The 12,792-nt window shown below is 42.9% G+C and overlaps 1 protein-coding gene across 2 annotated transcripts in view; it reads left to right on the top strand.

Annotated features, from left to right (window-relative positions):
* The first annotated feature begins 12,428 nt into the window (after positions 1–12,428).
* The window catches only part of SASH1 (SAM and SH3 domain containing 1), a 326,913-nt gene continuing 326,549 nt past the window's right edge, over positions 12,429–12,792 (top strand). Inside the window, exon 1 of one of the 2 annotated variants that reach the window (XM_027083813.1) lies at positions 12,429–12,570. In XM_027083813.1, coding sequence (XP_026939614.1) covers positions 12,526–12,570 — 45 coding nt within the window. In that variant the 5' untranslated portion in view covers positions 12,429–12,525. The remainder of the gene's footprint in view (positions 12,571–12,792) is intronic. The other variant, XM_027083828.1, reaches the window with a different exon arrangement.

Below are 12,792 nucleotides of genomic sequence, written 5' to 3'. Positions count from 1 at the left end.
TTCTTGTCGGGGAGGAATAATTGTACAAGGAATTTTAAAATTTAAGAAACATGGGAATCTTTTACCAATCTTTCTCTCCCTAAAATAAAATCCCCCATTTGAAGTGGAGTTTGAGATAAGGACTTCTCAAGAAGGGACACTTCATGCAATAAAGAGCAGAGATGATGACATTTCAGCGAAGGAAACGATTCTCCCCTTTTTGTTAGGAAAGGACAAACACACACACACAAAAGCCATCCACTGACCAGCGCTGCCCCCTGTGGCTGAAAGGAAATGAGGCTGAAACAAGTGAGTGCCTGTTCCCTGAGTCATGTTTTATTTTAATGATATAAATGTTTCTTTAAAAATTCAACTAGCTTATAGCATAATACTAAATCACATTTTCTAATTAATTTTTAAAGCTCAGGTTTGATAGTAAGATTAATGTTAGCCTTATTTTCAAGATAATTTAAAAATTACTAGACAACATTCGTTCCATTTAATAAGAATGTATTACTCTGCAGTAAATTTTAATTCTGATTATACGTGGGGCTTTCTTTTTTTTTTTTTTTTTTTTCGCGGTACGTGGGCCTCTCACTGCTGTGGCCTCCCCTGCCACGGAGCCCAGGCTCCGGACGTGCAGGCTCAGCAGCCATGGCTCACGGGCCCAGCCGCCCCGCGGCATGTGGGATCCTCCCGGACCGGGGCACGAACCCGTGTCCCCTGCATCGGCAGGCGGACTCTCAACCGCTACGCCACCAGGGAAGCCCAGGGCTTTCATTTTGCTGAAGTATGAACGCTTGAAATGCTTCATTTAAAATTAGAGATAGTTTTTCATAAAACAAGAATGTTTGGGGGCTTGAACATCTAAAACTATTACCTAAAGAGCAACAGAGGTTGTGGTCTAGAGCTTGCTGTCATCAGAGAACTATTGTCACTTACATGAAAGCACTTCTATCCATTTCTTTCTTTTCTCTTTATCTTTCCTTTCCTTGGACATTATTCACACACAGTAATCATTTCAAGCAGCGTTGTATAATGTGAAAAATCTGTGCTTTGAGCCAGACATACCAGGATTTAAAACCCAACTCTGCCGCTTATAATCTGTTTGACCATGAACTAGTCATGCAACCATTTTGAGCCTATTTTGTCTTCTCTAATATAGGGAAACTAATAATACCTGTCTTGTCAGGTCATTGTGAGAATTAATTGAGAAAACATGTAAAGCTGTATAAAGCACAGAGTAACCACTTGATAGCGGTCGCTGGGGAACTTGCCTCAAGGAAGTCTGGGATAGAAAGTCTACAAGATGTCTGCCATCCATTCCTTCCCTCCTTGCATTCACATGGTGCTCCTTACATCAAGAGGTAGAGTCTGATTCTCCTTCTCTGAATCTGGGCTGGCCTTAGTGACTAGTTTGACCAAAAGAATACAGTGGCAGTGACAGTCTGGGATTCCCAAGGCTAGGTCTTAAGAAGCCTTGAAGCTTCCAAGGCTACAAGTCTCTTGTATGCTTGACCTTGTGATGTTCCCTCTTAGAATCCAGCCAGTGGGCCTAAACCACATAGAGGGGCCATATGTAGACATTCTAGTTGACAACCCAGCTGGGCTCCCGGTCAACAGCCAACATCAGCTGCAAACCACGCAAGGGAGCCATATTGGACATCTAGCCCACGTGGGCCTTCAGCCCCTTCCAACACCTGTCGCCACCTGACTGCAGCCATGTGACAGATGCTGGACAAGGACTACCCGGCTGAGCCCAGCAAATCCACTGGACTATGAAGGATAATCATAAATGGTTATTTCAAGCCACTAGATTTGGGGCTGGTTTGTTATGCATGCAATGATAGAAAACTGGAACAAGGCTGCAGGGTAGATGTCTAGTTTAAAGAGCCACTAGTAAAAACCCAGAGAAACAGCGGGGAGGGAGGGACTCTCACTCTAAACATTTATCTGTAATTCGTAATTTTGTTTCTCAAGTCATTGTTTCAAAACTTCCAGAAAAGTCCAATTTTGAAGGAAAAAAGTCGATTTTGAAGGAACATGTGGGGATTGAAGAAATGTTGGTTTGGATGAAAAAGGGAATGAGTGAATGATTGAATGTTTCCTGTGTTATAAGTCCTCTCGTAGAAAGCATCTAATGACCAGCCATCAATCTAGAAGTTTCATTAAGAATCTATTATTTCTAATGCCATTTGCAGCAACATGGTTGGACCTAGAGATTATACTAAGTGAAGCAAGTCAGAGAAAGACAAATGTCCTATGATATCACTTATATGTGGAATCTGAAAACAGTGATGCAGATGAATTTATTTACTAAAACAGAAACAGACTTACAGACATAGAAAACAAACTTATGTTTAACAAAGGGGAAAGGGGCCGAGGGGATAAATTAGGGGTTTAGGATTAGCCAGATACACATTACTATGTATAAAACAGATAAATAACAAGGCCCTACTGAATAGCACAGGGAATATATTCAGTGTCTTGTAATAAACTATAATGGAAAAGAATCTGAAAAAGAAAAACAATATATATATATATGAATCACTTTGCTGTATGCCAGAAATTAACACAACATTGTTTGTTCCCTTGACCTAAAAACTACACACAGGGGCACTCGTACAAGCTAAGGGGGGATCTTGTGGTATGGTGAGGGGGCACCACCATATCTATGTGTTGCCACGGCCATTTTCAGAGCATTTACATTTTCATTGTAATTTCATTAAGCCCTGTGAAGCAGGTTGAATAGAAAACTGCAGTGTGGGTGTGGCCGTCCAAGGTCACCCAACCGGCTGGTGGACAGCCCAGACCCAGGTCTTCCGCCTACCAGTCAGGTTCACACCAAACCCCTCTGCCCTCTCCAGATCTTATTTTGTCCAGGACCCACCAATGTCTTCAAGTGACCTTGTTTACAACACAAAATAAGGCCATAAGGCTGCTTTTTAAAGATGTTTTGAGAAATAATGTTAGAAATAATGGTACTGATTGCTAGACCAAAATAGAGTATGTCTATCACTGAAATAATTCAAAAAGCTATTTTTGTGGGTCACATTCTGTGTGATAAAAACTGTCATCTTAGTTGCCTTTAAAGGACGCCTCCCTCCGTGAATCCATGCAGCGTCTGTATTCTCGGCTGAATGGGACTCCTCCACAAAGAGTATATAAATGACTCTGATTCAGAACGGAGGTAGAAGAGATAAATAAAGTTGACAGTTCAAAGAAGAGGTCTTCATTACTAAATTATTCGGGGAGGTTTTGTAAGTCAGGGAAACTAATCTGCAGCTAATGCCCCCTCGGTGCCACTTCTCCTGTCTTCATGTCCTCACACTGACTAGGAAAGAACAAGAACACGGAGTTTTGCCTCCCCGTCGTCAATTACAAATATGTCCTTTTTTTTTTACCCTCTGTGTGAAATTGTGTTTCTTATAAATTGCCCTGTGCTGGTGCCTCGTGAAGTAAACATCCAAGTTCCTGAGGCATCTTTCTGCCTTAGACAGTGAGGGGCATGTGCCCCGTTGGTGCTCTTACAGCCAGGCTGGCCCTACCTGTGGTCCTCCATGAGTGGGAGGCCAGCGGAAGCTGGGAGACCATGTGCCTGGTTATGAAGCTGTTCGTCCACATTCCACATTATTGAGCTATAACAGCTGCTTGGCTCGCAAGAAGCTGATGGCCACGGACACAAATCAAACCTGTCTCCCTTCTGCCCGAACCCTAGAAAAGCACCTTGCTGAGGCTGTGCGGTAGGAAGGGTTGGGGCTCTGCTGTAGCACGGATGACAGGAGAGCTGGAATGTGCACCCAGAGAAGGCAGGAGCCATCTGTGCATGTTCATTGGAGGCCAGTTGCCTGCTAGGGGACCTTTATGCCTGGCTCCATTGGCTAGGAATGACTGCACACGATTTAAAGATCTGAAAGGATTAACTGTGTGTTTCACTGTCAGTCATCTGCTGGATGACAAAGAGTTGACGTTTACAGGAGAAATCTTTATTCTGAAATCTAAAGGACCACCTGAGAAGGTCTACAGTGATGCTTACCAAAAAATGGACTTATAATCATTTAAACTAATTTTAAACATTTGTAGCTGCATGGTTAGATGGTCCAGAAAAAAAATATGAAGATCCTCTATGTTTTCCCTTTTTATTCTCAAGCATGGCTCCAGACATGTACTCCTGTTAGGGAAACCTATTCAATTTGTTTCCCTACATAAATATTATGTGCATAGTAGAAATGGCTGCGTTACTACACATCAGATTGTTTCTGTCCTGTATGACTAATTCAGTTTGGTTTCATTGTGTTTTAGCAATTCCAGAAAGTAAGGGCAGAGCCAGTCGTACAACATTTTTTTTTTTTTTTTTTTTGGCTGTGTTGGGTCTTCGTTTCTGTGCGAGGGCTTTCTCTAGTTGCGGCAAGACGGGGCCACTATTTATCGCGGTGCGTGGGCCTCTCTTGTTGTGGAGCACAGGCTCCGGACGCGCAGGCTCAGTAGTTGTGGCTCACGGGCCCAGTTGCTCCATGGCATGTGGGATCCTCCCGGACCAGGGCTCGAACCCATGTCCCCTGCATTAGCAGGCAGATTCTCAACCACTGCGCCACCAGGGAAGCCCCAGCCCTACAACATTTTTATGTAACACCTGTGCTGCTTCAAAATGCCTCTGAACTTAGAAGACCGAAGAACTTTATCAACTGTTTGCTCAGGTTATGCTTAAAAGAACATGAATTCTTAAACATTCAGATGACTCAAAACCCCGGTTTTCTGGGAGATCAATGTAGATGTGTTCTAGGCTCAGTGCCTAGAAATGGCTTACCTTTTATGTTTTTTCTAGTGTTCGAGAAAAAAATGTAATGGAATTTTTTGGTGTTTTCTGAATTGGGGGGTGGGGGCGGTCACTGTTGAGGAGATAGAGGATAAGTCTTGGTAGGTGCTGGTTATTGAGTTTAAAAGAAGATGGTGGTGTGTCCTCATGAAAGTTTCGATTATTAGGGCCAGAACTGGTAATCTGCTGTTGACGAGCAGGCTGAGGAATTCCTGTTACCTGCCTTGTCAGGTGCTGCTCTGATATTTCCACATCAACCCCCAGCCTTCCACTAGAGGCAGAGGGAGCAACTGAAAAACAGCATTTGCTCCATGATCATGGAGCTCCAGTCTGGTCTTAGATGGTCTTAGGCGGGGCCAGTTTCAATAAGCCATTCCCTTCCTTCTCTTGCCTCCAAATAGGACTGATCTTAGCATGTCCTTTTAAATAGCCCCTTGCACCTCATATGGGAAGGAGCTGTGGGTCTGATTTAACACCCACAAACTAATGCTTCCACAGACAATGGCTGAGTTTACCAAACTGGGCTTACCAAAGGGGGAGATTGTACATCCTCTAACTGGCTTGCTTAGTTTTTAACTACCAAAAAACCCATATCTTCTCTTGACTATTACCAGGTGTTGGTTTTAAATCAACATATTCAAGAAATGTGTACTGTTAATTAGAACTTTCCAATAATGAACACTAACATCTGATAAAAGCAAGATATTCTCCCTAGAGGATGACCTTTGGCAGTGACAGGCTGACCAATTTAAGGGGTTCTATTTTTATGGTTTAACTGCCCCCCCACTCCATCTTAACTACCTCTGTGATATGTGCTTCATATGTACGTATGGTACTTTAGCACAAACTAAATAGTAAAAGGCCAACAGGAATCAGAGTGGAGCTCAGAGGAAAGGAAGCTTATGTCAGAATTATTTTTGCACATATCAAAGCCTGATTTTGGTGTAAACTTAGCCAGAGGGGTAAATGATGTCTTTGCGGCTCAAATATATTGACACTTTAATTAATGGCCTAAGAAAATACACTGGGTATCAGGATGAAACCAATGGACTATTCTTTTGCCTTAAATGTGCTATGAGAAGGGTCCATGAAAGATGGGGGGGGGGTATCTACATTGCCAAGAGTTAGGAGGGGACTGGAGTTTCCAAATCCTGGCCATCCCTATCTTTGCCCAGCAGAAACTGGGTTAGCATGTAATGCAAAAGCAAGAGAATTGTAGCAACACAAAATGAGGCCATATTTTACACTCTAGGACTCTATATAATTGCGAAGAATGGGTCGTAAATTTGGTGTTACTCTATTAATCAACTATCACCAAGAAATTTAGATCCTGTCACTACGTGCAAAATACTATGTTTTGCTTGACTTTTCATATGGGCAGATTTGATTCCAGAAAAATATTTTGGGATCATCAGAAACAGGCTTCCTAAACAAAAGGTGACTTACTTTATGATTACTTTCCCCTCTTTTCCTTCAGGGGAGGGAATGAGGAGAGAGAACAAGGTAGCAGAGAGATATGCCCAAAGGACTATGACCAGGAGTGGGCCCCAGCACGTCCACGCCTGGCAGGAGTGGCCCAGGAGGCAAGCTCAGGGCTGCTGTGTCTGTCAGAGACCGTCATCCACCTGTAGATCTGGGTTGTGAAGTTCCAGAGACTTATTCTGCATTTGGCAGTGTGTCTGTAGTTTGGGTAAACTGCCTCAGATGGGCCATGGTGCCCAGGACCCCATGTCCTCATACTCTGATTGTCTAGGCAAGAATAACTGAGAGAGATTTTCTTCTCAATCACCTTTTCTGATTTTTTAAATGAATCTGTCACTAATTTTTATATTTTAAACAATAGGATATAGTTGAGAGCAAGATATAAAGAAATATGAATTAATAAGTAAAGAAATATTGGCCAGATGGTATAGGCTACCTATTCTTTTCTGGCTTTCAACTATTGCCAGTTACTATTTATTTAACCATAGCATAGTTTCTGTGTTTATATAAAATAACTCAATTGGACTTTCTAAGAGGTAGGCCTTTCCTGTATCTTCTCAGTGGCTCTAGCACACAGCAACTTTCACCAACTTTTTATCCAAGGCCCTCTTAGTTGTTCTCTGTTTCAACTTTGTTTTTTACCTTCTCTTTATGAAAACAGTATGGTTATTTACAAGTTAAAGAGAAAAGAGCAACGTGATACAATGAACTTTGAAGTAAATTAGCCTGGGTTTAAATCCTGACTTGATATCTGAATAAACATGGTCATGTTATTAAAACATTCTGAGATTCTTTTTTGCGGGACGAGGGGTGAAGTAGAAAAGAATAACTCTATTGCTTTGCCAGGCAAAGGGGGCCACAGCGGGCTAATGCCCTCAAAACTGTGTGTCCCCCAAACATTCTGAGATTCTTAATTTGCAAAATTGGAGTGAGACCTTGCTTGCTTGTTGGACAATTAAATGAAATAAATATGTAAAACTCCTAGCACATATTGAGGTCTTGGTCCTCATTACTGCCACTTCAACCATTTCCACTAATTTCACTATTACAGCAACTGCCAACTGAGTCACCATAGAATCCAGGTAACTCTCTGACCCTCGGTTTCCTCTTCAGCAAAACAAACATACTAATGTCTACCTCCCAGGGTTATGAAGAGAATGAAATGCGAACATTTGTAAAGTGCCCAGCACATGCCATGTATGTTCAATAAGTGTCGTGCAACATCTTTCCCTCTTTCCCCCTCTTCTTAGCAATTGCAAGAAACTCTTCAAGCACTTGTTATTCCCAGGCTGGTAGTTCACTCTGATCCTGAGATTAGATTAGAGCCTGCAGGGTTGCCTTCAATGCACTGTAAATTGAACCTGATGTCTGGATTTGTGTCCAGAAAAGATTCACACACTCCTATGAGGCTTGCTAGGTCTAAATCAATCTTTAGGCTGTAGAGGAAGCAAGAAATGTACGTAGCACACAAATATTCCTCTCCTTTCTCCTTTTCCTTCAGAGACCCCTCATGGCCAATGTCCAACACAAGTTGCACAAGCAGAAAATATCCCTACACTCTTCCTTCAGGCCTCTGTTTTGCTCTGTTTGCTCAGTGGTAAGAGGGTCTTGCCTCCTACTGCTCGCCATTTCCTGGCCTCCCTCACCATCTTCTATTGACAGACACAAGAAAATGGACCAGATATCCATGCCTACAGGGACCCTGTAGTACCCCCAAGGGCAGCTTGACGCAGGACAAGATGCAGCTGACCACAGCAACGTGACAATTGCCATGTCCCTACGCTGCTTGCAGAAATAGCCGATTAAAATGAAGACACATGGGCTTCCCTGGTGGTGCAGTGGTTGAGAGTCTGCCTGCCAATGCAGGGGACACAGGTTCGAGCCCTGGTCTGGGAAGATCCCACATGCCGTGGAGCAACTGGGCCTGTGAGCCACAACTACTGAGCCTGCGCATCTGGGGCCCGTGCTCCGCAACAAGAGAGGCCGTGACAGTGAGAGGCCCGCACACCGCAATGAAGAGTGGCCCCCACTCGCCGCAACTAGAGAAAGCCCTCGCACAGAAACGAAGACCCAACACAGCCATAAATTAATTAATTAATTAATTAATTAAATTAAAAAAAAATGAAGACAGTCTCAGCACATAGTTTACTATCCACCTCAGCATAGGCTGTTCGTTACCCCACGTCTCTTATTCTTGTGTTCTGTGCACCTTCCTTCTGAGGACACAGAAGGCTCCCCTCGTCCATATCTGTGCGGCGCCCTAGACTGGGAGTCGATGTTTTCTATTGCTTTGGGTGTTCACTTAAGTCTCAGTATGTTTGCTTTACTCACGCTTCCATGGATCATTCAGGAAAGACTGAGGAGTGTCTGGTTTTATGTTGTCAGATAGGTGCCAACACATATGGCAGGGGTTTTTGTTTAATTTTTATTTTTTAATTGCACCTGTCAAAGGTCCCAGAAACTGGTAACAGACATGGGCAGTATGTACGGTACATTTCAGAAACCGCCACACTTAACATAGGAAGAGAAAGGCCAGATCAAATTGTGGGGTGCGTGTGCCATGCTCAGTATCCTAGGGGGCCTTTGATAATTGATCCTAAATGGACCTTTTTCTCTGCCATAGAATTTTATTTGGTCAAGATGTGCTTTCTATCTACTGTGGTCCAAAAGCTAAAATCACAATGAACACAGTAACCACTTCTAATTCAGGAATTTCACCATCTGTTGTTTCAACTTGTGCCACTTACCTCTGCAGAGCCAGGAAACAACAGCAATAAACTTCCCACCCAGGAGCCCAATGGTGAGGGTCAAGGTGATGCCCAAAGAGCAAAGGCTACCAGGCGACCTTGAGGCCAGGAGTAAAGTAATACATGGCATTTATCTAGCTCTCTAGTTGTAACACTAGAGATGTGATTCCACCTGCTTACACAGAAAAAAATGGCAGACTTCCCAAGGCCTCACCATGTTGCTTGGCATCAGAATGAGTAGCTGATACAACCCTTGTCCTCAAACTCAAGTGAGGACTAAATGTGACTTGATTTATATTTCCTTTAAAGCAACCTTGAGCCCCCAGCTGCATTTCATTTTGTCCTTGTTGGGCTTTCCTCTCCTTTCTAGGACTTCACCAGATTCAGGAAGGGGTTCAAGTGCCCAGAAAGGTGAGGGGCCTTGGCTGTGGGGTCTGTCATGGTCTCACCGATACCATACCACCTGGGCCTCCAGGGCTGCCTGGACATCTAGCAGTCCTCTGCTGCTCCCATGTCCTCCTGAGGCATGAGGATCATTGTGGAAGCTGTGAGTCACAGTCTTACAGTTTCTCCTCTGTAGACACACCACAACTCTTCCTCCCTGGGACACTCTGCTTCCCCAGGGCAAAGCCAGGGAACCACCCTTCCCTGGGACCTTGGAACCTCTCTCTACCCCCAGACCTGTTTCTCAAAGATATTCTGCTCCTTCCTTTAAATTCAGTCTTCCCTTTGGGAGTCAGACTATTAGGGAAAAAAGCCAGGAAGTCTTGCAGCTGGGTCTGGCTTCTACCACACTCAGTGAATGAGGCACAGAGACCGAGAGGAAAAGAAGGATACAGAGGGTGAGAGGGGGAAACAACCCTAAATTCAAACCTCCAGACTTTGTTATGAGTGTGTGTGGTTAGCACCAAACACAGCACTGCACTCCATGTGCGGGCCTAAGCCATTCTCCAAGACCAAGTGGAGTGAACATTGCACAAAGAGGAGACTTTGGGTCCTCCACCCACTGTATTTGTGCAAGGAAGTAGGGGGGATTGAAGGCACATTTTCAAGGCACCACTGGTTCATCCTTTACAGACTGCACTTTGCATCAGTTAAACTTTTTGGACAATGTAAACCGATTTTGCATCCTCTTTTTCTTGCAAATTGTTTGCAAATGAGTAAAATTCACTGATATCAAGAAAGCTCTCATAACCACTCTCTGTGCAAAGGACGACCAAAACGTGCCTGTAGAGTCAGTTTTGTGCTCCAGTGACACTAGTTGAGTCAGTCACAGCAGGCTGAACTCGTGTCCCTCAATTTAAGACAATGCAGTCTATAAAACCTCACACTTGCAAAGTTGTTTTCCCTCTTAAAAGTGGATGTGCCATGGATTCCTTTAAGTATCGAGATGCCCTTGAATTTTTAAAACATATGACTTAATTTAGAACTTTCTCGTGTATCTATTTAATATGAAGTGTATCTATTTTATAAAAGTACCTGTGTCCCTACTCAGTGAAATGAATAGTAAGCAGATAGAACATCAGATTTTACCAGTGGGAAAGAAGACTGTGTCCCTACTCAGTGAAATGAATAGTAAGCAGATAGAACATCAGATTTTACCAGTGGGAAAGAAGACTCCCTGCCAGAGAGAAATAGTTGCTTCACGTGGTTGGAAAAGTTGCCCAGTGTTCAAATGACTCACCCTGGCCACAAACAGCAGTTAGAGATGGACTCGGCTGTGAGGCAGGACCCGCAAAACAGGTTCTGATGGGCGCAGTGGTTCATGGAAGAGTTACACTAAGTATAGCCCTCCTCAGGGCTTCCAGGGAAGAAAAGTAAACAAGTACTTTTAGATATTCCTCCAACAAAATCATCTTTCTTCTCTTGAAAATGTGCTCTTCTTTACCAACTTTCCATTTCCCCAGATCCCTTAGTTGTCGGTAGTTGTTTTTTTATATTTAAGCAGTTAATCTGACAAAGTTGAAACTAATTTGGGGCATGAAAGAAGTGGAGAAAATGTACCAAACATAAATAACTGCTTTCCAGGGTGAAACTCTATAAAACGAAGCGTTTGAGAAAATCCTACCCATATTAACATGAGGAGAGGAAAACCTTCCTGCAAGAGAATAACTATCAAAGTGGTTTGTTTCGTGTTGGAACAGCAGGATGTCGGCTTCTGATTTTCCACCCCAGGCTTTGGAAGTAGATCTCAGCAGTTGACCACAGCCAGGTTTTACTGTAAAGGGCCACTGCTCATTAAGTCCTGTGTAATTAGAAACTGGCAAAGGAAGGAAATGTTGTTAGAACACTCAGGGGAAGGTTTATCAAAGGATATGCATTTTGTGCATTTGAGTTTTGCTTTTCATCAGAAGCTTTGACAACTTCATTAAATCTAAATATCTGAGAAATGTTCACTGAACATGTAAAGGTCATGCAAGCCCAGAAAGAAAGAACTTCAGTTCTTCCAGGTCTCCGCCATCAGGCTTTATCTAGTCTCTGCTTTTCCTTCCTTTCCTTTTTCAGCTTGCAAGAATCGTGGGTAGAGAGTGTTAAACCTCTCTATTGGGACTTCCCTGGCCGTCCTGTGGTTAGGACTCTGCTCTTCCACTGCAGGGTGCTTGGGTTCAATCCCTGGTCGAGGAACTAAGATCCCGTATGCTGCATGGCCAAAAAAACTTTTTAATTTTTTTAAATGTTTTTTAAAAAAAAACCTCTCTATTTACACATATGTTTCTTTTGAGTGACCATTAGAGTAGTCAGAACTAATGAAAACGGGAGTGTTTCATATCTGAGTTATGCCTACGATGATAACCACAGATCCAATTCTCTGGGACATTTTAAGGAAGTTATATCTTCTCCAATCTCTCATACGAAAAAAGTGAGACTATTACAAGCACATATATCTTTATGCGGCTGTTAAAAAATCATATTTTACCTGTTCTAACAGAGCACACACAGGATGAATCATGTAGTAGTCGACTTTGGTTAATTTTGCCCACAATAATGTCAAAAGCTGTCTCCCTGACCTTGCAACCTTAGACTTGCATTCCAAATGTCTATTCTTGTGTTACTGTGCACACCTTCAAGTGAGCTGAGAGGTTTATAGATACTAGAGTCTGCCATGAAAAAAAAAAATGCCAGAAGGAGTTGACACCACCCACTGTAGGTTTGTTCTTGGCACAGAGACTGCGGTGTGGTGCATTGGCACAAGGCAACAGGAGTTGTCATGTCTTAAGTGGCAGCAATGCTAGGGGATACTTTTCTTCTTTGAGTTATATTATTATCTCCCTGAATGAAACATAACTCGGTTTTGAATCATAACTATGGGAAATGCCCACACCCATCTCACCCCAACGTATGTAAATTTCATTGCTCCCAAGACTCTCAGGGATGAGAGAAAGCAAACCATCAGTATTATGAAAGCAGCTTGGCTGAAATGTTTGCTTCCCTGTGCTCAGTCACTGGAGCAGTCCAAGTGACACATTTGACAAGGCAGAACACGAAATTTATCTCTTCAATATGGAGCATTTTTCAAGGGAGGCTGAGTTTTGGAGCAAACTAATGGTAAGTGGAACGAAGTGTTTAAATATCAAGGGCATCATGCTGGGCATTTTCCTTGTGGCTTTTCATAAAATTAAGATGAAAGGGGAATTTATAATCAAAGGACTGTAGCCTTGCTCATTATTTTAAAGTGAAACATGCCTTCTACATACCAAATGGTATTAGTGATAAATGACTTTGGATGAATTGTTTGGGTGTAAATTTTTCTAATTTTATTGATGAGCC

Source organism: Aethalodelphis obliquidens, unplaced genomic scaffold, assembly GCF_003676395.1.
Source record: "Aethalodelphis obliquidens isolate GAN/ISIS:26980383/991018 unplaced genomic scaffold, ASM367639v1 scaffold3, whole genome shotgun sequence".
NCBI classification, from domain to species: domain Eukaryota; kingdom Metazoa; phylum Chordata; class Mammalia; order Artiodactyla; family Delphinidae; genus Aethalodelphis; species Aethalodelphis obliquidens.
Note: the sequence above shows the minus strand (reverse complement) of the source record. Positions and strands in the feature narration are given on the sequence as shown.